The sequence below is a fragment of the Gallus gallus genome, chromosome 18, assembly GCF_016699485.2.
Source record: "Gallus gallus isolate bGalGal1 chromosome 18, bGalGal1.mat.broiler.GRCg7b, whole genome shotgun sequence".
Taxonomy (NCBI): Eukaryota; Metazoa; Chordata; class Aves; order Galliformes; family Phasianidae; genus Gallus; species Gallus gallus.
Genome location: NC_052549.1, coordinates 739143 through 764965, shown reverse-complemented (window position 1 = coordinate 764965; position 25823 = coordinate 739143). Strand labels below are relative to the sequence as shown.

Sequence of the window (25823 nt, the reverse complement as noted above, 5' to 3'; positions counted from 1 at the left end):
CAGCCTCTTTTTGTTTAAAGTTATGTAAACAATATAAATGAAGAGAAAAATGGTGAAAATGCTAAGTGACGTTTTATAATCTCCATGATATTTATTTGATTTTACAGGGGTTTTATGGCTGTCTATTGTAGCAGAGCTACTCTATAACATTTTACTTCTGACTGGAGTTGTTCTTATGTTGGTAGAAATGTGCTACTACAGTACTGTCATTGATGGGCTAAAGATCAACGCCTTTTCTGCAGTAGTCATCGTACTAGCAGGTACAATTTAGGATCTCAATTTATTGCATCCAGAAAATTTAACATTGATAGAGTTCTAGGTGAAGATTAATAACAGTGTGTAGGGTTGGGAACTACTGCCATATATACTGAGAAATTAATAACACACTGCTGGTTTTTTTAGTGGAAAATATTATTGTCATTTCTTAATATGTTTTTTAAAAGTTTACTTTATATGTGTACTTATTATTTTTAATATCAGTGTTTTAACTTTATAATTTTTAATTTGGCTGTCTGATTGTCAAAGAAAAAAAAACCTTCAAAATAACTTGATTTTCTGTTTCCAATATGCTGAGGATAAAATGAGCAATAGTCTAATCAAAATGGCAGCTATAAGAGGGAATAAAATGGAATCACATAGTTTTTAATAGAAAACCATCATAAAAATTGTGTTTAATTTTCTGCATTTTACTTCTTAATCCAGTGCTATCTAATAATAGCTTCCTAGACAAATTCAATTTAGAAGAAACTTCAAATGGTCCCCAGTCCAACCCCCTGTTCTCAGCAGGGTTACCTCCAAGATCAGAGCAGCTTGCACAGCAGGGCTATTTCCTGCTGGTTCTTAAAGACCCGCAGCCTTCCTGGGAAGCCTATTCCACTGCTTGTCTGTCCTCATGGTGAAGAATTTAATATATCCGAGAATTTAATATATCTGAGAATTTAACGTACCTGAGCAATGTGGTCTGAGTTCATCATTGGCCATGCTGGAGATCAGACCAGAGACTTCTGAAAGTGTCTTCCAGTCTGAACTACTCTGCAATTCTATGTCGAACACTTGTCACTGAGGAAAGTTGTGCTAAAATTACTGGTAATATGCACAGTGTTTCATAGTCACTCATTTTAAAGCTAGAAGCAATATAACTTCTTGTGGAACATATATCACCATCTTTCACATTGTCATGAGTCCAAAGTGATTTATGTCAGTTGAGAGAGTATCTTCTAAAAACACATCTAATTGCAAGTCAAGTACATGGGCAGATGGCAAAGCCAATGTCTCTATGAATTAATCTCAAGATGCTTTTCTCTGAGAAAATTGGGTTTGTTCCTAATTCTAATATTTGTGGATTTAGTGTTCTTGTATTTGTGATTGCTGTGCCTTTCTTCATGAATTAAAGATTTTTCATTATACTTTTTCCTCTTAAACATAATCACACATTTAATTCATTTGCCATTATCATTTGTTGGATAAGTTAACCAAGATTCTTAAAAGCCCAGTTGTGATAATGGAGAAAAAAATATTTTTCTTCCCTTCTGAAGATGCCTTTGCATACTTGAAGACACCTATTGTGTCTCACCTTCATCTTCACCAAAAGAAATGATAGAAAAACATGTCACATGACTTCACATATAGTTCTACTGCCTCTGATCACTCTTGTTGCTCTAGTTATTCTCTTTCTCAACTTTTCTACAGTTTTCTTAGAGGAAAGTGATTAATGTGGACAGTGGGGTGAACCTCCAAGGACTTTAGAAGACAACAATTTACAATCCAGACAGTAATTTCTGGAACACTGTAGTTTTAGTTCAGCATTCAAGTTAGGCCTAGATTTCCTAATCTTTATCTGACAGATACTTTTCTAGCCTCATGTCAGGAAAAATTTTCAGCTCCCAGAACCACCACCAACAAAACAAAGCAAAACAAAGCAAAAACAAAACAAAACAAAACTCCCACCTTTGTAATAAAAGTTCTGTGACTTTCTTAGGAAATGTAACCTAGACCTTAATTATGAAAATGTTTTCTTCATGCCCAATATAAAGCCACTGCTGCTATAATTTTTGTATCTTTAGGGATCCTCACCTGAAACAGAGCAGATGATTTCCTCTTCTTTTTAGTTAACTTTTCACATTTCCAGATTTCTCTCAGTTCCACATAGGCCAGAGAGTGGTACCCAAGCTTTTCTGTCTATGACCTTTGAGAATATTGTAGAATATCTTTTTTTTTTCTTTTTTTCTTTTTTTTCTTTTTTCTTCTTTTTTTCCCATTTTTTCTGTTTTTGTTGTTGTTGTTGTTGTTGTTTTGTTTTGTTTTTTTGTTTGTTTTTTCTGAATGACTTTCCTGAAAGCTGGTAAAAATGTTCATAGTCACCAGTTCTACTAATTACTCTCCATAATCTTTCTTGAGTAGGGATTTACCAGTAGAGCTCCTGGAAGCAATTTTTAAATATTTTTCTGAGATTTTCTGAGAAAAATCTCAGATTCAGATTTCTCAGAAAAATCTCTGAGGTCAGAGATTTTCTGTATTTTGAACCTCTTGTACGGTCTTAGTAAAGTAGCATACTTTTTTTGACTGACTAAATAAGATTACTTTTTGCTGAAATATTTCTTTCTGTATCTCTTCATCCATTGTCAGGTCTATTTCTAAGGAAAGAATAGTGAGCCTAAGTGATGTAAAGAGCACAGCCACCTCCTCCAACCACTCTGGCACCAGACTCCTCTTCTTGGTCAGTGGAGCCCATCTCTGTGCCCGTGGACCCTATGTCTCTGCTCAGGCTGAGGGACATGGCTGCGTCTTTCCCTTTTGCAAGCCCATCCAGTAGCAATGTACATGTCACAGTGACATAGGACACACAGACATGCAAAGGACCGTGACATAGTCAGTCAGCCTGCTATAGTCAAAACACTGACTTGAGCACAGAGGATTCACATAAAAACATGAACACAGAAAGCTGACTCTCAACTTGGGCTGGCAGAGGCAGGAAACTGGTAGTGCAGGCACATACATAGCACTCCCTAGGTTCACAAGCACACAGACATTCACAGATGCTCTACATGCTGGCACAAACCCTCTGTCTGTCCAGTATGCCTGCCCGGATCCTGGGCTCCCTTGTCTACTTCCCAGGTCTCCTACTTATAGATTAATCCAGCCTGATGCATACTGCGTAAATTCAGCTTTCACATACAGACACTCATGCCATATGCACCCCATGCTGTAAGTCCCCTTGGATGTAAAGGCATGGACTTCCACTCATCCTGATGCCCCAGACCAGACCTGCAGCACCATTATTTGCTGGCTGGTTCAGCTTGGAGTTTGCTGGCTAATACACCCCTCACACATAGATCAGCTTTGGGGAAGATATGGACACTCACCCCCCACGTGGGCTGGCACCAGGCACATGGGCTGTGATGCGTGGCCTGGCTTCAGCCACCAGTATGGAGCCCCACACTTGCCTCGCTCATGTCAGCATCCCACCAGCTTGGGATTGCACTCTTGCCTCAGTGGCCAGGAGCAGAAGACCCCACACATGCCAGAATCTGCACTGGGACCCCATTGGTTCCAGTAGTTGACATCATGGGCTGGGTCACCCACATTCCCAGCCTTACTCCAGTAAGAGGCATTAAATTCCACCCATACTGGTCTCCTCAGTAGTTGGCACTTAATCATTTAAAGTCACATCTACACACGTACATTCCCTCAGTCACACTGGTTTTTGCCAGTAGTAGTGGTCTGGGGAACCAAATTTAGATTTCCCAATTTCCTAAATTGGGAATTGCATTTCAGTGATAGTTAAAACCGGGATCTGGTATCACAGTCAGGGGCCCATACACCTAGTCTGACTCCAGTAGCTGACGCTTGGGGCTCAAACTTTATAAGACCCGATAATAGAAACCTCACAGTTCAGCAGCTGACAGCACAGATAGGGGTGCCTCATCCCCTGGCCTTACTCCCAAGAGTTAGCACCAGTTTTCACACATGCACACATCAGACATCCCTAGCAGCTGGCACAGTCTCTGCAGTCCACATACACACAAAGCAGAGAGCACAAACAGAGAGATATTTAAGAGAAAGATTCAGTAAGAAAATAGAAGAAAATAGGACAGACTACTATGATCAGGCAATGGGCTTTGCCAGACAAAAGCACTGATTGTCCCCATTTCATACAGGACCAGCACCTTCAGACCCTTTATACTCTTTCACTACCCCCACCCCCACCCCTCTACCTCACCACAGTACTTCTTCCTGCTTCTCCTCCCTTCCTTTCTCCTCCCTCCTACCTCCCCTCCAGTTTGGTTCCTATCACTGCTTCCTGTATCATTTGTCTGTCAGGTTTGTGTCCCTATATGTTTTTGTCTATGGCTTCCTTCCATTCTTATCCTTCATTGCACAAGAAAAAGGTCGTAGAGCAGATGCACTTAAAGGAGCAGAAATTCTCTTACCACATACGCTTACAAGATTAATTTAACTACTTAGACTGTTACACTAATTACTAGCAGATTTTCATTCTGTCAATAGTCATAAGCATTCACCATTATTAATATTCCTTATGTACCTTTGTACAGTACTAAGGAGGCTTACACAGCAAGTTTTTACTAGATACTCTTTACTTCAGCTAGACCCTTATTTTAAACATTTCATGAGATATTAAAAAATTGAAGAACATCTGTCTTGGCTGTTAGATTCAAATCTAGTTATATATTCAAGGAAATGGTTTAAAGATTCCTACACTTTAATATGTAACAAAAATGTAGTTTTTTATTCCAACATTCTCTTGGTTCTAGCACACAAAAACAAACTAAAAGTCAACTAATGGAATGCGCAGCAAAGAGTAGCTACATAATTAAAGCTATGCTGAAAACACATATTTTAAGAAAATAGTTGTAGTACTTGACCATTTTAAAAAGTCAGGGTTTAATTTCCCTCAGTCTTTCGCTCAGACCAAATAAAGTCTTAAAATCAGTATCCTAACTGAAGTAGAATACGTTGACCTGAAAAAAAATATATTTTGAAATTTTATCCTTATATGAGAACTCAAAGGAGGGAGTTCTGGTAAACAATAGGTTCACCATCCAGTATTTTAGGAAAGGCCATTTTGTAGTGACTACTGAAACCAGGTCACTTTCAACTTCTACTTGTTATGTCCTAGACTGGGAGCCTCTGTGGACTAGCAATTACAATTTTTTTTTTTTTTTTTTTTTTCAAGAATTCATGAAGCAGAGCTACTTTGGGAACATCTGTCAATTGGGTCTTGTGATTTTGGTGGGGGACTGTCTGCTCTGAGAATCTGGTGTTTTAGACAGTGGGTTGCTTGATACCTCCAGGATATTTGTGGATTTGTAAATGTAGCTGGAAACAAAAAATACAGAAGTTAATGGAGAAGTTCACTGATTGGAAATAAAATGCTGAGGGAAAAGAGATATCATTAGGCTTAGGTAGTAGCTGTGTAGGAATTTTGAAAAGTAGATGATTAAATAGAATCCACTTTAACAGCTGAGTCTTTCAGTGCTTTTTAATAGGCATTAAGTACTTGTTCACTTTTTCATTCACTCAGATAATGCTGATAAATCTGTCTGCTTTCGAGACACCAATACAACCAATGCTTGTACTTTTGAAAATCTTTCCACTGAAAGACGGAAAACTATAGGAAACGTGACCTGCACAATGCAACTGAGTGAAACTTCACTGTTATGGCTGATGCCTGCTCAGGGCTAAACTACTAAAAGTAGATTTTCAGAGAGTGAGAACCAGTAACTTTTTTGCTTTTTAAAATCTGAGTCTTGCCTGTTCCACTGCTCCCATAGATTGCACTAGCATATATCACAGGTGTCAAAGGAATGAACTTGTGATTATATTAACAAACTCAGAACACATAAATACAACTAGATAACAATGTCCAGTATGCTCATATGTATGTTCAATGTCTTATGGAGTTTAGATATGTTGAAAAATGTTCTTCAGGAGCTCAAGGGACAACTGCAATAAGCTGAGAATGAAGAATGGCTGCAGCTTGCATTTTCTAATATTCTCATGTTATTGTATTTTTTAGGTCTTCTAGGCATGGTTGCTCACATGATGTACACAACTGTATTTCAAATGACTGTAAATCTTGGTCCTGAAGACTGGAGACCACACGCATGGGATTATGGCTGGTCCTATTGGTATCTATTTGTTTATCTTTGGTTCTTCTCTTACATTTCAGTCACTTCACCCTATGTTCAAAGAATTTATACCTACTTTATAATGGATGGGTCTAACCTACTTCCCTCCTGATGAAACAATTCAGTATCTAGATGTTTTTTCCTCCAAATTCGGTACTTAGATTATTGCATAGGATATATAAACATGTGAGTATTGCATTTACCATCCTTTAGACAGTTCTGCATGAAGCAGAGATTCTTTTCCACATGCATCAGATTACCCATTTTTTTCAGACCTAGATTTGGTACCTTTGTTTTCCAGGAAGACTGCCTTGCATAAATTACTTAAAACTCTCCTCACTGATTTAGGCTAAATGTTTCCTTATTTCTAGTTGTTGCATGTGGAACATTTCATACATAATGTAAAGTTTTGAGAAGAAGTTTGGGCAAAAATGCACTTTTTTTGCTCTATAAGCAATTGCAACATTTCTTCTGAAGAAATATAGTTAATTTATTAAGAAAGAGGGCTATGCAAGGGATTTTTGCTATATGCATGTCTTTGCTGTGCCACTGAAAATCCATTCAAATTTGGTCAGTAGTCAGCATTTCAATTTGAATGCACCCTCAGCAAGTTTGCAGACAACAACAAGCTGAGTGGTTCCTATCACCACCTATGGGCAGTCGATACACTGGAGGGAAGGGAAGCCATCCAGAGGGACCTGGACAGCCTGGAGAAGTGGGCCCATGAAAACCTAGTGAGGTTCAACAAGGCCAAGTACAAGGTGTTGCACTTGGGCTGAGGCAATCCCAGGTATTTATGCAGACTGGGGGAAGATCTCCTTGAGAACAGCCCTGTGGAGAAGGATGTGGGGGTCCTGGTAGACGGGAAGCTGGACATGAGCCAGCAGCATGCACTTGCAGCCCGAAAGGCCAACTGTGTTCTGGGCTGCATTAAAAAAGAGGTGGCCAGCAGGGAGAGGGAGGTAATTATGCCCCTCTACTCAGCTCTTGTGAGGCCCCATCTGCAGTACTGCGTCCAGGCCTGGGGCCCCCAGTACAGGAAGAACGTGGCGCTCTTGGAGCGGGTCCAGAGGAGTGCCACTAGGATGATCAGAGGGCTGGAGCAGCTCTCCTATGAGGAAAGGTTGAGGGGATTGAGCTTGTTTAGTTTGGAGAAGAGAAGGCTCTGGGGAGACCTCACTGGCCTTCCAGTACTTGAAGGGAGCATATAAAGAGGAGGGGGAACAGCTATTTACAAGGGTGGATTGTGATAGGACAAGGGGAATGGTTTTAAACTGAGATGGGAGGTTTAGGTCAGCTATTAGGAGGTAGTTTTTCACCCAGAGGGTGGTGATGCACTGGAACAGGTTGCCCAAGGAGGTTGTGGATGCCCCATCCCTGGAGGCATTCAAGGCCAGGCTGGATGTGGCTCTGGGCAGCCTGGTCTGGTGGTTGGTGACCCTGCACATAGCACGGGGGTTGAAACTAGGTGATTTCTGAGGTCCTTTTCATTCTGTGATTCTATGATGATTCTATGAATTTTCAGATGGTACTTGCTGGAAACAGCTGTCATTATATCAGTGGAGAAGCAATTGTATTGGGTTAAATCCAAAGTCTGCTGGGCCCAATAATTAATGTTACTAGGACAAAAATCAGACTAATTCTCTACATACCAGTTCTGAGAGTTTAGATCACAGGTCATTGTCGTTCACACTTTTGCTCTTTTAAGATTTATTGTATTTTTCTGAAATATTATGAGATTATAGCTGAAATATTATGAGATTATAGCTATGTCTTTACAATGCTGATTTGCTAGAGATTTTGCAGTGAAATAGTGTTTTTTTGTTTGTTTTTTTCCTGTCTCTTTGTTTGTTACTTTCCACCTTCCTAATAACTGAAATCACATTTGAAGGTCACTCTACATTGCTTTGTCTCTGTCCAGGAGTCTAAATTTCCTGAGCAGAAGCAGCTTGTTTGGAAGCTTCTGTTCAATATATATGGAACTGTTTCCCTAGTGCTTTCATTGTTACCCTAGTGCTTTCAGTGTACTTAAGTATGGGTCCAGTCAAAACTTCAAGGACAGAGACTATTCAAATAAAGACAAATGATGTAGCTTAACCTATTTGTCCAACTTACAAGGAAGCCATTGATACTTGCATGTACAAAGACATTGAGGAAGATGGTCTGTGTGGTGCCTTTTTTCTAATCAATCACATGCTCCTTTTTTTTTTTCCTGGCCAAGTTTACTTTCTTCTTTCCTTTACTCAGCCTAAAAGGTAGTCATGTCACCCCACTCAAATCCTTCATCCAGCTGTCTTTCTTGGTTTCTTTCCTCTTATCTCCTTCCATATGCAATATTGTCTCTACATTTGGACCTTCCTCATTTTTGTGTAAATCCTCAACTCTGGCATTCCAAAACTTCTCTCCTACTACCTGAGTGGGAGAACCTCATGAGAGTGAAAAGGGAAAGATGCTGATACTGCATGAGGAAAGAAGACAAATGCCAAAAGATGGGCATTCAGTCAGTATTTTACTCTGTTTTTGATTATCCCAACATCCACTTCTGATCAGTGTCACTAAGACCATGAGCCTTTTTGTTCCACCTCGTCCAGGAGGCACCTGGCACAATAATCACTACTGATGGGTAGGCTCAGTCTGCGATGGCCCTGAATATCTTTATAGTAAGTGTTGTGGTTTAACCCAGCAGGTGGCTCAGTATCACAGTTGTTGTCACATCGATGTCTTATCAACATCATTTTTCTGCTAGAACCAAAAACATAACATTTTGCCAGACTCTGAAGAAAACAACTCCATCCCAGCTGAAACTAAGAGAATAAATCTCTCCATTTCTTTTTTATTTTTTTATTTTTTCCCAAATTGTTTATGGAAAAGTTCTGGGAAAAATCTTGAAGAACTACATTAATATCCTCTTACATTGTCAAAGTTAACAATTTACTTCTGTTTTTTATTTTGTATATTTTAACACAACTTTGGTCTACAGAAGTATCTGCTTATAAGTGCTCATTTTTTTTCAGTCTTTGGTAAGAGGCCTTTTTTGAAGTTTTCTTGTAATCAGTTTCTTGCTTTTATTTCTGTAGCTTCTTCAAAGGGCTTTATCAGGGTAGTTAGGAAGAGTGCCTTCAGCAAGAGTTGTGCTTTGTAGTATTAAATCAACTTTTTTACTAATGCTACAGTGCGTTATTTATTCAGTCAAAATGCTTTTTACATGAATCAGGTATACTACCTTTAAATTATCTCATAGGTTAAAACTTGATTTTATTGCTGCCATCTTCAGCTCTTCTCTACTACAGTTGGGTCAAGCCATTGGTTACATACCAGCATAGGTATACCTGCTGTTCCTTTTGTGTTCAGTTTGAATGGTGATATATATCTACCTGCTTCTGTTGACTTTCCCCAGTTCTTGCTATTTCTTTGTTGCAAGGTCTTTTCCACTTATCCTCATATTTGAGACAGTAAGTCTGTGTAATTTGGCTGACTTGAGGAGAAAACATAAACTGCTCCCCCTTCTTCCTGCTCCTCATAGTTGTATGCATCTGTGTGCCATACTCCATTGCACTCAAACTCTGTCAGTGCATCTAGTTGTCTGATTATCCTAGTAAGTAATCCTTAATGAAAATAGCATTTAAATGGGAAAAAAATAAAAAGGAAAGAGTTATTTAAAAACATAAACAAGTTCACTGAACTACAGCAAGGATGTAGGAACAAACAACTATGAAGGAGAAGAGATATTGAAAGGAATTGCTTAAACTGATTTCTCCACTAAAGCACACATTTCATTTGATTATCCTGACCTTGCCACGTTAAGAAAGGCTCTGCTAAATTTCGTCACTGTAAACTCTAATTCATTCCACTGTGACCATATTTTTACATGATAATTTTACATTTCTACATTGCCCACTCAGTAGTCTAGAGTCTTCCTGTATCTTCAGTAAACTGTAACTCAATATCATTTTTTAGTTCTATCTTGTTATGGTGTTACTCCAAACATTTCATAGTTGGTGTCATTTTCTTCCTCTTTAGTCATCACCTGTATTTTCTCAGGAATGTATTTCAGTGTTTGACCCTGCTATTTAACTCTTTTCTTACTAATCTTTGTGGGTAACTGATACAAATTATTTCTGAGTGGCACCTGTGAGATTTTTAGTCTCCGTAGCTGCACATTTTAATTTTTTAAGCATCTTCATTTTTATTTAGTTCCTCTTCCTGATAATGAATTCAGAATTAACAGAGGAATCAGAGGCATTAAATGTGGATATTATAAGGAAGGACATTAAATGTGGATATTATAAGCATTGTACAGAGGTCCATTCTATAAGGTATGTGGATGGCCATTAACAAAATGTATTTCTTCTTCTCTGACCATGCATCTATTTTCTTAGTATAAACCAGTGCAACATCTTGGGTGCATTCATTCAAAAATAAAGTTGAAGAAGTTGGATGTGAGAATGTTCTGCTAATTTCTAATAAACCTTTTTGTTTATAGCCTCGCTTGGGCTTCCTTCGCTTGCTGTATGGCTGCAGCTGTCACCACTATTAACAAATACACAAAAACTATTTTGGAATTCAAGCACAAAAGAAAAATGCTGGAAAGGAGTTTAAAGATTAAATGCAAGTTTCCTGATCACGCAGCTCCACAGAAAGCTTGCAGTGTGTATGTGAACTCTTTTCACAACACTACAGAGGACTGTGCACATCCAGTAAAAGATTTACATCACCTGGGCACTATTTCAGTTCTATAAATTTTAACTTTTTCTCAAGGCATACTGTGAACCATAAAATCATAACAGAATGAAACAATATTATTTAATAAAATTGTATATTTGTGTAGCATTAGTTATCTTCTCTAATAAAAAAAAAAAAAAATCCACGTATGTTTCGAGGAAGTCTTAGTATTGCAAAAGCAGATTCAGGTGTCCTAGTTCAGAAAAAATCTGTGACACAGGTTCTGCATTGCTCTGATTTTTAAACAGAGTGCCTGGTGTCTCTTGCTGAAGCTAAGAAAAGTAAGTCATGCGCCCTTGTTTGCAGGAGATGTGCTGTTTTGATGAGTTAAGGAGCTGTGGGAGGAGGTAAGCAGACTGCATAGCACAAAGGATGATGAAAAAGAGATTGACAGGTTATTCACAGAGATGCTGCAAAGACAAGCGCCTGAACCTCTATATGCACAGAAGAAAGAGCAGTGGGAGTCTGCTTGCTGGAGGCTCACAGGACTTGGAATGCTGGGTGCTTGTGTCTTCTGGTAAGAGGAAGATGGCTCTTTCTCCATTAGGAGATCTACAACTGCAGAAGTGGTTTGGCCTCTGCCATCAGGCAAAGAGTGGAAGCTTTAATCTTAGTGATTAAGCTGGCCAACCTGTTTAGGGGAATGTTTACTAGGAATGATGGAGAAGGCAAATTATTAAGTTAATAATTAAGAGAGCAGAGCTTAACAGTGATGGAAAGAAAAAGGTACAAGGTGACAAGAAAAAGTGAGACCTCAGAAATGACAGAACAGGATAAAACTCATCTCAAGTGTATGTACACAAATCCAAGCAGCCTGTGAAACAAGCAGGAGGAACTAGAACACTGTATGCAGACAAAGAACAGCAGTGTTATTGAAATGAGAAATGTGGTGGCATGGATTGTATGACTGGATTACCGTGATGGTTGAAAATCAACTCTATGGATGGTGACTTGGGGATCTTGCTGGACATCAAGCTAAAAATGTGCCTGGCAGAAATGCCAACAACATTCTAGGCTATATTAACAAAACATATCTAATAGGTCAAGAAAAGTGATTACTACTTTCTGATTAGTATTCATTAGATGATATCTAGAATATTGTGTCCTGTTCTAGTCTCCCCAGCACAGTAAAGACATGCACAAAATGGTCTTTCAGCAGAAGGCCACAAAGATGGTAATGGAGCTGGACCATGTATGCTATAAGAAGAGTCTGAGGAAAGAGGGCTTGTTCTAAATGCACAGAAGGCTTCAGAGGGACCGGAAGGCCTCAGATACCCACAGTATATAGAGCAGCATTTTGGTATTTACAAGGATTTAATTACATGGAGCTGGACTTCTCAAACTGGTGTATGGTGGGACATGAAACAATAAACAGGTTCAGACGAGAGATGTTTGGATTGGATGTAAGTAGAAACTTTTCCACCATGAGGATATCAAGAGTGATATGGCCTACCCAGAAGAGATGGCACAGACTTTCTCCTTTGAGACTTCCCAGACCTAAGTAAATCTCTCAGAAAATTGGTCATACCTCAGACATAATCCTGCTTTGAGAAGGAAGTTGGACCAGAGATGTCCTAAGGTCTCTTCCCACATGAGTTATCCTCATCCCCTCAAAACTGAATTTTACTGGAAATAGTTGGAATTTCTCTTTCAAAATTCACTTTCTCTTTTCTCTTGCTTCTTTCTGAATATTTCAAATACCAAATGGGTATTTTCAAGGTTCGAGTTTTGTTTCCTCTACCCAGTAGCAGAAAATCCTTGTCATCAGCCTGTACTTTCCTACAGCTCTCAGCTCCTGTCCTGTCACAGTATCTCAGGGTATTCAATTTGAGCGTTATCTCCTGTAGAGATAAGAAATACAGTCTGCTAGCTTTATAACTGTTAATTCATGGTCATTATTCATACAAACTTTAGAAAGAAGAAGGACATTGCAATCTTCTTCTCATTAATTTAGTATTTATCCTTGTCCCAACTTCTAAACACTTTAAACAAAGCAAATCCAATATGGCATCTCTAGGCAGTGAACGGACTAGATTGTGTCTTGCCAGCTGACGCTTTATTGCAGAAAGCACTTTGGAACTTGCTAAAAGATGTTAGGCATTTATACTATCAATATTGTGGTGTTTATATTGAAGATCATTTGACCAACTTAAGTTTGATGGATATGAAATCTTAGTAAGATGTGCTCAGAGGTACATACAGACAAAGCTACGATTGTGTTGGTTACTCAGAGCGCAGCAAAAGTTGATGAGAGAACTAGGCACTTCCAGGATGCAATTTATATAATTTATGACAACTGTTCCTTTCTGCTGATTTTAAGAGTGACGAGTGCAGCTGCCATCTGAACTAATTCTCCCTTCTTTTAAAGCCATTGCCCCCTGTTCTATCACTACAATTTCTGGTTAAGTTTTGTTGTATGCCCCTTGAAGTACTTATAGGAGAAATGAAACAGAGAACTTTGTATTAAATAAGACATTTCAAAAGGGGATAGAAACAGTTCAGAAATGTCAGTGGAGAAATCTCATTAAAAAAAAACAAACAAAAAAACCCCACAAGATTATTGAAAAGTGTGACCCATTTAAAAGGTCACTTAATCCTTCTTTTTCCCCAGGCAGGATAAGTCAAAGCTACATTGCTTTTTTACAGATGCTTCATTAATCTGTCCTTTAATGCCTTCAAAGACAGGCATTCTAAAATTTCTGTGACAATTTATCCTTAATGCTTAACTATTCTTAGCAAAAAATTCTTACCCCGTAAATCTCCTTTGCAGTAATTTTAGCACTTTGTCCTAAAACAACAGAAAGGGAGAACAGTTTAGTTCTATGCTCTTGACAATATATTTAGGTATTTGAACACTGTTCAGATATAACTTTCTAGTTTCAAAATTTCTTGATGCTTCATGTGTGTTATTTTAGCCTCTGTTATTCTCACCATTTTCACTTTCATTCCTTATAATGTTCAATGTTTTTGAAGTGTTTGAAATCAACAAAGAATTTCTGCTGATATTTAGGAAGTGCAAAAGGGAGCAAAAAGATTATTCATCTTATTTTAATGGTAAATCTACCTGGCTTTACAGCAAAGTAGGACAATGTTAATACATGTTTAGCTGTGATGTCCAGATTCCTTGACCCTTTTCTGGAGAAACTGCCCAGTTATTTCATATTTTGTCTTTGTGGAGCTGATGTTTTGGCTATTGCTGAGGCACAGAGTCAAGCATGTCAGAGGCCACAGTACAGCTCACTTGTTTGAGGGAACAGAATTCTGATGAGGAAAAGAAGTATATACAAAATGGGTGTTTGACTTCACTATTAAGGAACAGTCATTCAATCAACAATAGAAGCTCAGGCCTCCAAAAGAAAACAGATTGAAGTCCAGTGGGTAATGCAGGAACTCACTGCTTATGACTAATTGTGGACAGTGTCCCTCAGTGAAGTAGATGAATTTTTGCTTTTTGAGAACAGAGTGACTGGACTTGTGATATGAGAAAAGGTTAATCTCTCCACCAGATAAGAATATATTTCTTTGCACCGAGAATTTCCTTTCACATTTGGTGATTCTTACTGATAGGAAGAGGCATATTAGTGCAGCTGGTATTGGCAACTGTATGAGTAACTGGCCTTTTTTGTAGCATTAAGTGTAGTTTGGTTGCATGCTTTGGGAGTACAAAGGGGTTCAGCCATTAGAAAAGCATCTCAAAATGAGGATTTTGCAAAAGACACGCAGAAGAAAGCACAGGAAACATCTGTAAGTCTGTTTATGAATACAGAGTGTGTATCTCTCTTGAATACTGCATGCAGCTGTGGCCTCTCCATCTTAAAAAACGAAACAACAACAACGAAACAAAAAAACCAACAGAACAGTAAAACCCCAAACAGATAAAACTAGGGAAGCTACAAAGAAAAATAAGAAGAATAATCTGGAAGTCTCCAAAAGAGGGCAAATTGACACCAGGGCTCTTCAACTTGGAAAACAAGAAACTGCGTGGAAAGTATGATGGGTATGAATGACAGGGAGTGAACAAATTCAGAGTGATTTTTGTTCTACTGAAAAAAAAAGTAGGAGATATCAGAAGATATTATCTGACCCCATCAGATCAAATCCATCAGATTTAAAGAAAATGTAAATAAAAATGTTATTTAATGTATGATGAGTTCCTGTCTTCAGGGATGGAATATTTAAACAAGAATTTGAAAATGCTTGTGCAAAAAAATTGACAGAAGGAATAGTTTAACAAGATGCAGAGACAGATGCAATGTGCTTGTGTAGCAGATTGTGAGAAACTGGAAGATTCTAATCAACAGGGTATATCTGTATTTTTGCCCCATTCTTATATTCTTGCATGTGTTCTGGGGTCCTGTCACAGATGAGATATTGAATTAGATGGGGTCTATTTTTGGGGGTCATTTTTTGAATATCCATTTGCAAATACTTACAAAAAAGTGTATCTAGGGAACAGTGTGATGGGGCTCTTTTCCATTGATTTTCCATTGATTTGTATACCTCTGTCTCCCACGTCTCCCTCCATTCGCATCCTTTCCTTCCTGTAAGTCCCCATCAATCCTAGCGCTGACATATTATTCTGATAAGTTGTTACAAGGCCCCAAAGCTTTGACCTGACCATTTATATTGAGAACTGCTCTGTTACAACAGTGATGGAGTTCCTATCGGATTTTCCCTTGTCATATTCATTAAATCCAGAAGAGCAGAAATCTCACAGATGATAGGGTGCCAATGGTAGTGAATCAGTGAGACACTGGCAGGTTTAGGGTAGCAGCCTCCTGCTTTATTCAACCCATGCTGGTAGCAGAAATCAATGATATTTCAAACCTAAACTATTTTCAGGTCATAAGCAGGGAGAAGAATACAAAATCAATTTTCTTGTTCTGTCTTCAGTTTTTCCCTAATCCCTGAGGCAACAATGGCAAAAAACATTTCAGGGAAGAAGGTACGAATATAAACTGCTGCTCTGGGTATAGGGTTGGCCATCAGCACCTCCTGCTTCTTACTGCTCACTGTGCGCAAGACTTCCTCTGCCACCTCTGCTGGGTGCACACCGTAAGTCACCTTTCTGAAAAAGACTGAACCAAAGAGAGAGGAATTAGATGTACAAACAGGCAGGCACACCTGAGGGAACTGTGGTAAGAAGATAGACAGCTAGTACATCAGTTCAGTTCATACCTGCTTTCATTTCTTTACCCCCTCCCTTCCCTTCTTTTGTATTTCCTGACCATCCACTCTAAGATTTTCCCTAAGGGAAGAAGCAACCTGAGCACAGCTGAAATCTCGCTTGTACCTTTCATGCTCTTCTCAACCTTCATTCTCCATGCCATGCTGTATTTTTTTCTCACATGATGTTGTTCCTTTTCATGTTTTTGTTCCTTTCCTGTTTTTAACATATTCATCTGATCTCTCCAATATCTCTTTTCTTTTGTTCCCCTAATCTGTTCGTCTTATTGTCTTTTCCATTTCTTTCCCTGTGGTCTTTTCTTATCCCTAGGAAAAGCTTCCATACTGCTATATGGAACTCATCCAATGTCTGTCTTGTTTCATCAAACCTTACATTTCCAAATTGATGCCTCCCAATTGCCAGGTGCTGGCTGATGATGGTATGAACAGATGAAGGTTGGATTGACAGTGCTGACAGAAATATCAAATTCTTCCATTTCTGCTCTAAGACAATCAAAAAAGCCTACAGCAGCGTGTTTAGAAGCAGCATCTGAAGGAAAGAAAAAAACACATGGATGTTTGGATGTATGGATTTGGATGTATGATGGAATTCCATGAAAAAAGAGTGGTTAGAAAATTTATCAGGGAATGATTATCCAATAAAGACAAAAGAATAGTGAATAACTTCACTCTGTGAAATTATCTTATGATGTATTTAAAACAAACTGAAGAAATTGAATTTACAGGAAAGTTTTGCATAATGTATATGAACCTCCCTATGCACGTGAGAAAGTATGTCTGGATTTCCCAATCACAAATATTAAGTCCTGAGTTAGAAGTAGTTTCTCTATTATCTTTACAGTTTGAAAACATCTTTAGTAGACAGACAGTTGTCTCTGAGATGAGTGTCCACCCCATCTGATGCTGTAGTTTGTGACACATTAGTAAAATGCAGTAAAATACATAGCTGTTTCTGGAAGACAAGTTGTGTGTTTTGCAAATAAATTCGGCCTTGGCCCTGCAGCAACAATTCCATAGGTTTTCAATATCAAAGTTTATATTTATAAACTACATTTATAAAGTTAATATTTTAAAAATTAAATATTTGTTTTCTTCTTTTGCTTCTGCATGGCTTTTTTTTTCTCCTTTTCACTTTAATTAAACCACTCGTTATCTATGAGCCTCTTTTTACAGTACTTTGTTTCTTTGTTCTTTTGAGGAGGGGGAATGAGAGAGAGGTGTGGTGAAGCTTAGCTTTCTATCAGTGTGAAACGACCACAAGATATTAGAACTATAGGCTCATTGTTCCCTGAATCCTTCCCAGGAACTCTAAAAATTTGCTGTCGCATTTGATATCTACCTATTCTCAAGCACCATAGGCAGAAGACGTTTCACAATACTTTTAACTATTTCTTCTTGAGTTTGACTTTGAAAATGTTTCAGTTGAATACATTATTAATCATTTAATTAAGAAGGCTCGAAATTACCACTTTTAATAACTAAATATTTATACATTAGAATGAATATTATGTGAACATTTTTTTGAATTTATGAATTAAAAAACATACATTATGAATGAATGTATAACTTACAAGCTGCACGAAATGGGACTCCTATTTTTCCTTGAATACTATTAATTAAAACTATTTGGCCAGTTCTTCTAGAAATCATGTTGGGAAGAATGGCTGAAAAAAGAAATGGAAAGAAAAGGCCAGTTAAGTAAAAGAGCTTAATATCTTCAGAGAAAAGAAATGACAGTTAAATTATAGGTAGCAAAACTTTTTAATGAACACTGAGATCATAGAATCATAGAATATTCCAAGTTGGAGGGGACCCATAGGGGTCATCAATGCCAGCTCCTGGCTCCACTCAGCACCACCCAAACGCTGTAACTGAGAGAGAGGTTCAAATGCTCCGTGAATCCGGCAGCTCAGGCCCATGTCTACTGCCCTGGGTAGCTGTTCCATGCACACCACCCTCTGGTGCAGAATCTGTCCCTAACCCCCACCTGATCCTCCCCTAATGCAGCAAACCAAGGTATGTCAGCTACTTCTCATACGCCTTGCCTCCAGCACAGAGCAGTGTGATGGTTCCTTTCCTTGCCCATGTAGCTATACTTTGCTTAATGCATTCTAGGATATGGTTGGCTCTTCTGGCTGTCAGTGCACACTGTTGACTCATATTCAAGTTGCTATCAATCATAACCCCTAGGTTACTTTCTGTGATGCTATTCTACAGTCTCTTATCTCTCAATTTACATGTATATCCAGGATTACTCCCATCCCAGAGGCAGGATCTGGCACTTAATACTGTTAAAATTCATTTAATTGGTGATTTTTCATCCCTCCAATTTTTCAATATCTCTTTACAAGGCCTCTCTACCTTCAAAAGAGTCGATGGCTCTTCCCAATGTAGTGTTGTCACCAAGCTAAGTAATTGATGAAATTGTTAAAGAGAACTGGCCCTAAAGTTGAGCGCTGTAGAACCCTGCTAGTGACTGACTACCAGTCTGATGTAACTCATCTACTATAAGCCATTGGGCCCAACCCGTCATCTAATTGTTCATGCATTACATTATGTTTTTGACTAACCATATGCTAGACATTTTTTCCTGAAGGATACTGTGAGAAACAGCATCTAAGGCTTTACTGAAATCCAAAAAGATAACAGTGGCTGGTTTCCCTCGGTCAACTAGGTGGGTGATCTTGTCAATAAAAGGAAATTGGGTTAGTTAAACAGGATCTTCCCCTCATGAACTTGTTTTGTCTGTGACCAATTAATACGTTGTCTTTTGGGTGTTTTTCAGTATCTCCCAGCATAATTTTCTCCATAATTTTACCAGGCACTGTAATGACACTGACAGGCCAATACTTACCAAGATCTTTCTTCTTGCCCTTCTTAAAACTGGAATGTTTCTCCGCTTCCAATCAACTGAGACCATTCCAGATACCCAAGATCATTGAAAAATATAAGACAGGTCTCACAGTGATATCAGTCAATTCTCTGAGTACCCTGTGACCAATGACTACATTGTCTATCTGGTATTTTTGAATAATTCCTAAAATTTCCCCCATAATTTTACCAGGAACTGACGTGTCACCATCTTGTCTGACAGACCAATAGTAGACTTCCATAATGACACCTACATATTTGCTTGTACTTTAATCCTTATCCAAAGGCTTTCAAATGTGTTATTGCTAACTGCAGGCTCTGTGCAGTTCAGCCCCTCCATCACACACTACTCCCCACTTTGCCTGCCCTGTCAGTCCCCTCTGAGGTGATCGTAACCATCCACCGTGACACACCAGACTCAGGACTCTTCCCACTTGGTATAGCTTGTACTAACTGTATCATAGCTCTGAGATGGAGTCACCATAAGGAAAAATAAGTAGACATGTAAAAAAATTTTTTTTCAAACACCTACTAATATAGGTAATATATTTCCAGTCTGATTTTGCTCTTATTCACTTCAATTTCAGTCCACTGATGTTCACAGACTTGATTCTGATTGTAGTGAAGAAGTTAAATGCTGATGCATCAGAATAATGCCAGTGATTTGGATCTCAAGCTTTAAGTTGTGAGAGGAAAAAAGGAAAAAAAATAAAATAAAATACCTTTGGTTAAAGTTATAGGTCCAAAATAGTTGGCATCCATTATCTTTTTATCAAGTTCCAATGAAATGCTCTGCACTGCTCCTTTTACCTTCATACTTGCATTGTTGATCAGTATATCCACAGAACCATAGCAATTCAGGATTTCCTTAGCTACATCTTGAATGTAGTCTGTGTCTGTGATATCCAGAAGAACAAGCTTTGGTGTATATGTCTAATAAAGGAAAAAAACTCAAGGATTTGAATCATGAGCACAGCTTTTCTATATTGTGAGAACAGCCTTTTGCATAACTTGAGTGGATAGAAGCTGAAGGACAGGCGGCTTGCATGAATGTAAGCTCAAGAACAAAATGTGGACGCCATGAAACTGCGAAACTCATTGTTAAGTGAAGATAAGAAAGCAGAATAGATGTCCTGTTGTTGAAGATAAGATGGCAAAACAGATGCCTCAGCTTAGTGTAACATCAGTGGGAATCGGTTTGGGCTACCCCACTTTAAAGGTTGGAAATTTACAGCAAGAATGATTGCTAGCATTCAACTCACAACCACCAGAGATGTTAATCATTTCTTGGAGTTTCTGCCCATGTCCTTGGAATGTAATGAATATACACTATGCCTTTAAATATGCAGTCGCTTCTTCTCTTCGTATGCATGTTGGTGGAGTGATCCCCATGCACCTAGTGCTGTAATAAAGGAATACCTGTTTGACATAACCCATGGGAGTGTCAAGTTACTTTGTTGGTTTTCTCGACTTCAGACTCCCTATATATAAAAATGTATTTCTATTTACTATTCCTATTTACTCTTAAAAAAAAAAAATTACCACTGTATCTGAAGAAAGTGCATTATCATTCTTACAAAAATCTTGATTTGTTCCTTTAACTCACTCTGGAAATAGGGTAACTCAGTAATAGGTATTCTTGTACTCTGAAATTCAGATACAGATGCATAAGGTAAAACACGCCAGGAAGAGTAAGTTGAAAAAGCTGTATCCAATAAATACAGATAAATACACATATGGGATGACTCCTATCATTTCTCTTTATAAACAGAACTCTGTAGAAATTTGCTGCGCACAGAACCTATATTATAGTGCTTTGAGAGATGATTTGCATATATAAGGAGGAACTGAATTTACAGAGGAAACTGGGAGGTGGGAATAGTTTGTTTAACTGTAGGTAATCCAAACCACATGTATTATTTCTTTCAAAGATGTAGATTTTATCAGCTAGAGGATAGAGGAATGAACTCTGAGGATTTTCACTTATTACTATGCTGGCAGGTCCCTTAGTCATGCTTAATGATTTTTCCTAGCTGATTGCACAAATTAGCACACAGTATTTGTTTATGCAGATGAATGAAGCTCACTGCAGAAAATGAGTGACATGCAAATATTTGTTGGTCTGGTGACAAATGGCTATGTAATTTGTTTAAGGACTACTTATGCTCTGAAACGAGTCTGATCACAGAAGGAAAGATTCTCCATGGGCACCAAACACCTCCCAAAGAACCACCTTTGACAGCATGGGAAGCCTTTACTGGTCTTGCATGTCTATTCGCATGCTTAGTCAGTGATAATGAGGGAAAGAGACTTGTACTTATGTGCTCCCATAGCCTGCAATGTGGGAACTCTCCCAAAGTAGCAGAAATATTTAAGATTAATTAAATTCTTGGAACAATCTTCCACTTCTTGAACACTCTAGTTCAAGAAAAATATGATGACAGAAATGATGACACAATTAAATGGAGAACTACATCTGAATTAATGTGTAAATCAATCTACCTCGCATTTGTAGTTGTCTGGCTTTGGGCAGGTATTTGTTCCAAATGCTGGTCCACTCAGGAGCTTTTGGTGTTATTTTTGACATATTTTTGACATCATGCTCTTTGAAAATGTACCTCTCTTTCTCTCTCTGAACTGTGCTGGGTGTATTTTGTGGATGACCAAAATCACTATTGGTATGTGCATCAAGCTCCATGTATACCTCATTTTAGTGGATCTAAAAGCACTTTTTGTACCTGAACAAGGTTTTTACCTCAACTTGCCAATTTTCAGAGCAGTGTGAGGAAACACTTACCGTACTGGGGTCTGCCACACTAATTAAAGCATCATACAAGGCTTCCAACTTCTCCCATGTTCTGCCACACAACACAAGCCTAGCTCCTCCTGAATGAAACACTCGAGAACATTCTAGGAGAGAAAGAAGTTGAAAAGAAATAATAACAATAATAGCAATTTGATTATACTCATTTTATTTGAAATGGGAGGCTGTTTTTGCTAATGATGTTGAATCACTGATTTAAAATTTAAACATTAATTTTGAAAGGATAAAAATATGAGAAAAAAGAAATTTCCAAATGGCCACAATATAAATGAGTAATAAATGAAATTTTATGAATATTTTTACCATATTAAGGTCATCACAATTAATGGTATAGCATGATGATACTGTTTAGTTGTGGTATATAATTAAGAAAAGAACGGTATGACAGTTAATGGGTTAGAATAAAGAAAAAAGGTTTTGTCTTTCTTCCTTAACTGCCTCCATCTCTAAGTACAGTATAATGAAAAACATACACAAAAATACATTTATAATGTTGTTACAGAACAAAATCTCACGTTGCCCACAACAATACCAAGATACAAACAAATCCCAGAGTACAGAAAACTAGGTCTGGGCACTGTTTTCATGAAACTTTCAGGTACATGAAATTCATCTACAACTGAGAAAGAACCGTACATAGAAACTTACCAGCCACTGCCCTACAGATGAGATGAAATAGCAGCTGGAAGAAGGTCTTTGTACACAGACCATTACTCTTGTATGTAAGGGTCTTTAACTTTCATTCATTAATCCCATGATCTTCCCAGGACTCAGTGGAAGCAATGGGGACAAACCTGAGCTACCTCTGGTTCAGACAGGATCCCTGAAGCCTTCCTGAGAAGACCACTGAAAAGTTTCTGTGTACACTAAGCTGGAACTGCTTTCTCTACATACAGACAAGGACATTTTGAACCAAGGATTCACCACAGTTTAAACAGTCTCTGGCAAAGATTCTTCTCTCTTGCTAATGCAAGTGAGCTAGGATTGTACTTTTCTCAAACTGGTGGCTCAAAGAAACTGGCAATCAGTACTACTGTTTCTCATACCTTGGCATTGGCTACAAAACTGCAAACCATTAGTCTAAGTCTCTATGGAGCTGATTATGTGATATGAGTATCTATGGAGTGATTAACTCAGTCTGGTTTATGAAATACCAGGTTTAAGTTTTTTGACAGTTTGTGTCTGACTGGTTTTCTTCCCTAGATGATGAAGGCAGAATACGTTCCTCACTGGGCTATCAGTTTGATCAGAGAAAGGCTTTTTAGAATATGAGCCACAGGCACCTCAGGGAAGTCTTCAGGGATTAATTGTCAGATGTTCTCTTCTGGCTGTCGTAGGGTGACTTGGGATATGCATTCTAGCTCAGCTGAACTGAAGCAGTGGTTCTCAGTTTGGGAATGTGTCAAGATTGTCCTGGCAATGAGGAAAAGTACACGCCTGCTTTTTTTTTTATCTCCTGGAATATAAAATGTATTGCAAATAGGCTTGTAGGCATGACATAATGAACACACTGCCTCAAACCAGAAGATCTGCTTTAGGTGCAGATAGACAATTAGCTGGCAGTGGGTTATGTATGCTGGCAAGACTGGAAATTAAAAGGTCTTTCCCTTTCATGATTCATTTTCTGCTTAGATCTTCAGAATGCTTTCAGCCTTGAAACCCTTATATTTGGTCCCTAAATTAAATCTGTATGTCATTTGCATATTCAACACTGGAAGAATAGGAATATGACCTTATGATTACTCTTGCTTTTCCTGCCTCTTTGATTTGTTTTGCTTCCTATGATCCTTCTTAAACAGGCAACATTATCTGCTCTTCAAAAATATTTTTCTTCGTATTTCAGTTACCTGCGGGAAAATCCAGATATGTCTACCCTGGATTTTTTTAATTCCAATATTCAAATCTTAATATCTGTACAGAAGTATTTATATAAGCCTTTTGGACCCAGGTTCATTCTTCTATAAACATTTTCAGTGGAAAATTTATGTAACATATGTGTTTCACAGTTGTATTTTCATGAATTTCTTTCATTCCTTTTTAGAATAGAAAAATTTTGTGACTTAAAGAGAGTATTTACCTTTACTACGATAGCTACACCAACATTTTCTTATAAACTTAATGGAACAGATTTATTAACAAAATTCATGAATGAGTTTATTTTGTGAACAACAGCAAAAGGGAAACCAGTGATGTATTCCTCTAGACTCTTCTGAGTTACAGCATTGAAAAAAGCCCAGGAATCAAGTTTAATTAGCAGTCAAAAACCACTTAAAGCATTTTCATCAATTTTTTGTTACTTTTTAAACTTTGACAAATATCTCCATTTGTCCAGAAATTCTAGTATGTGGAAAAAGGAATTTTGTTGTTGCCTAAGATAAATAAATTAACAACCACATTTCCTTTCCTTTCTTCCACTGAACACATCATCACACATGGTCAGACATCCCTGTTGGAGGTTCTGGAGGATATCAAGGGAAGAGGAGTAACATAGGTTATAGAGAGGCAGCAATTTGCGGGGAGAGAAGGATGAGCACTGTTACAGAGAGCAGAAAAAGTGGAAGCCTTTAAGGGCTTAAACGGAACAAGTAACGGAGAAAGGTGACACCAGTTAATGCTGATTTGCTGCTACTCTAAAGTGACAACTTATGGTATTAGATCTCAGAGTAGCAAAGTGCTAAAAATAGCACTTGATATGGTTATAAAACCTCCTATTCTGTTTGGTTAAGTAAACTCAAAGCTCTGCAGTTCCTAAAAGTTCATCAGCGGTTCCTGTATCTGAGATTTTAAGAGTACACTTAAAAATCATAGACGTAGTGTTCTCTCACACTGAGAAAGGAAACAACTCACCCTTGCCTAGTCCAGAGATGGCATCCGTAATCACCACCACCTTGTTTTGCACTGCTGATTTGGACACTAGCCATATGACTGTCTGGTAAATATAAATGATTCCACTGATCCCTAGAAGAAGCAATGGTAGGGCAAATACAGCAAGAATACCCATATCTGTGGAAAACAAGAGTCCATATTAAAGTAATAGTAATGATAATATGAACTTATAATTTTCAAGTTTCTCTTATCTACAAAAGCAATGTTTCCATGCATAAAAGGTCAGTAATCCCAGTATAACAAACACAGGAAGCTGTGGGAATCTTGTCTTCCAACCAACAGTTTCACATTATCATATGTTTTGCTTGTTTCTCTGTTTTCCTCATTATTGCACATTCTAATGAAGTCTAGATTTCTAGATTAAAAACAACTCTGTGTTGACAAAACAAAATGAAATTTTAGTTCAAATATTGCCTTTTGGCAAAGCATAGGATAAAATATAAGAGTAAGCTTTTTATTACGTGGCTACTATGGGAAAACAGATAAAAAGCTTTTTATACTAATTTCAAGTAATGCATATAATAGAAATATTTTCTGTTCTGAAAGATATAGGAAAAAAGAGAAACCAAAAACACTTACTATGACTATGTAGAATCCTGGTGTGGATAAATACTATTTTCAACACTTTTTTGTATTATGAGTTTAATTGAAGTCCTTCAAGATTTTCATTGAAGATTGCATTTGTTGAGGCTGCTTGTCCTGTATGAGAATGGCTATGTATAGCCTGCAGCTGTAGCAAAGATACTTCAGAAGTAAATATAGCACCTACAGTGTGATTCACATGCTTGACTGTTTAGTTCAACAAGCTGGAAAGTCCTGTAAAGGCTCTAAGTACAGTATCAGTTCCACTGTACAATGAAACATTTATCTTTTTGTCTTCTCTTTGGTTGCAGTTGTCCATAGGACTATCTCAGTTTCCCATCCCCAGTCTTCAACTAACTTTACACACACACACACAAAAACAAAACAAAACAAAACAAAACAACAACAACAAAAAAAACCCCAAAATTTCTGTATGAAGTGCATGATGATTATATGTTTTAAAAGCAACAAAAATAACTTTCAGTTTGAAATAGTCACTGTTCTACAATATAAATCATGCGTATGTACTGGGAAGAGGTCTCCAAGCAAGCTGGCTTTGGGATCTAATGTTTTGTAATAAGCCAAGAGCTGCTGCTGGGCAG

General features: G+C 38.0%; 2 protein-coding genes across 2 annotated transcripts in view; one reads left to right on the top strand and one right to left on the bottom strand.

Moving 5' to 3' along the window:
* Positions 1–15537, top strand: part of GSG1L2 (GSG1 like 2) — a 29969-nt gene extending 14432 nt beyond the window's left edge. Inside the window, exons 4-6 of the mRNA XM_040649962.2 lie at positions 108–260; positions 6038–6149; positions 10633–15537. Coding sequence (XP_040505896.1) covers positions 108–260; positions 6038–6149; positions 10633–10888 — 521 coding nt within the window. The 3' untranslated portion in view covers positions 10889–15537. The remainder of the gene's footprint in view (positions 1–107; positions 261–6037; positions 6150–10632) is intronic.
* A 95-nt stretch (positions 15538–15632) lies between these two features.
* On the bottom strand, positions 15633–25350 carry DHRS7C (dehydrogenase/reductase (SDR family) member 7C). The gene is made up of 7 exons (NM_001277995.2): positions 25219–25350; positions 24601–24756; positions 21727–21839; positions 19652–19862; positions 17630–17722; positions 16432–16587; positions 15633–15949 (listed from the first exon to the last, which is right to left on the bottom strand). Exons 2-7 carry the CDS (start codon positions 24752–24754, stop codon positions 15741–15743), a joined length of 936 nt encoding a protein of 311 aa, NP_001264924.2. The 5' UTR covers positions 24755–24756; positions 25219–25350; the 3' UTR covers positions 15633–15740.
* Between the last annotated feature and the right edge of the window lie 473 nt (positions 25351–25823).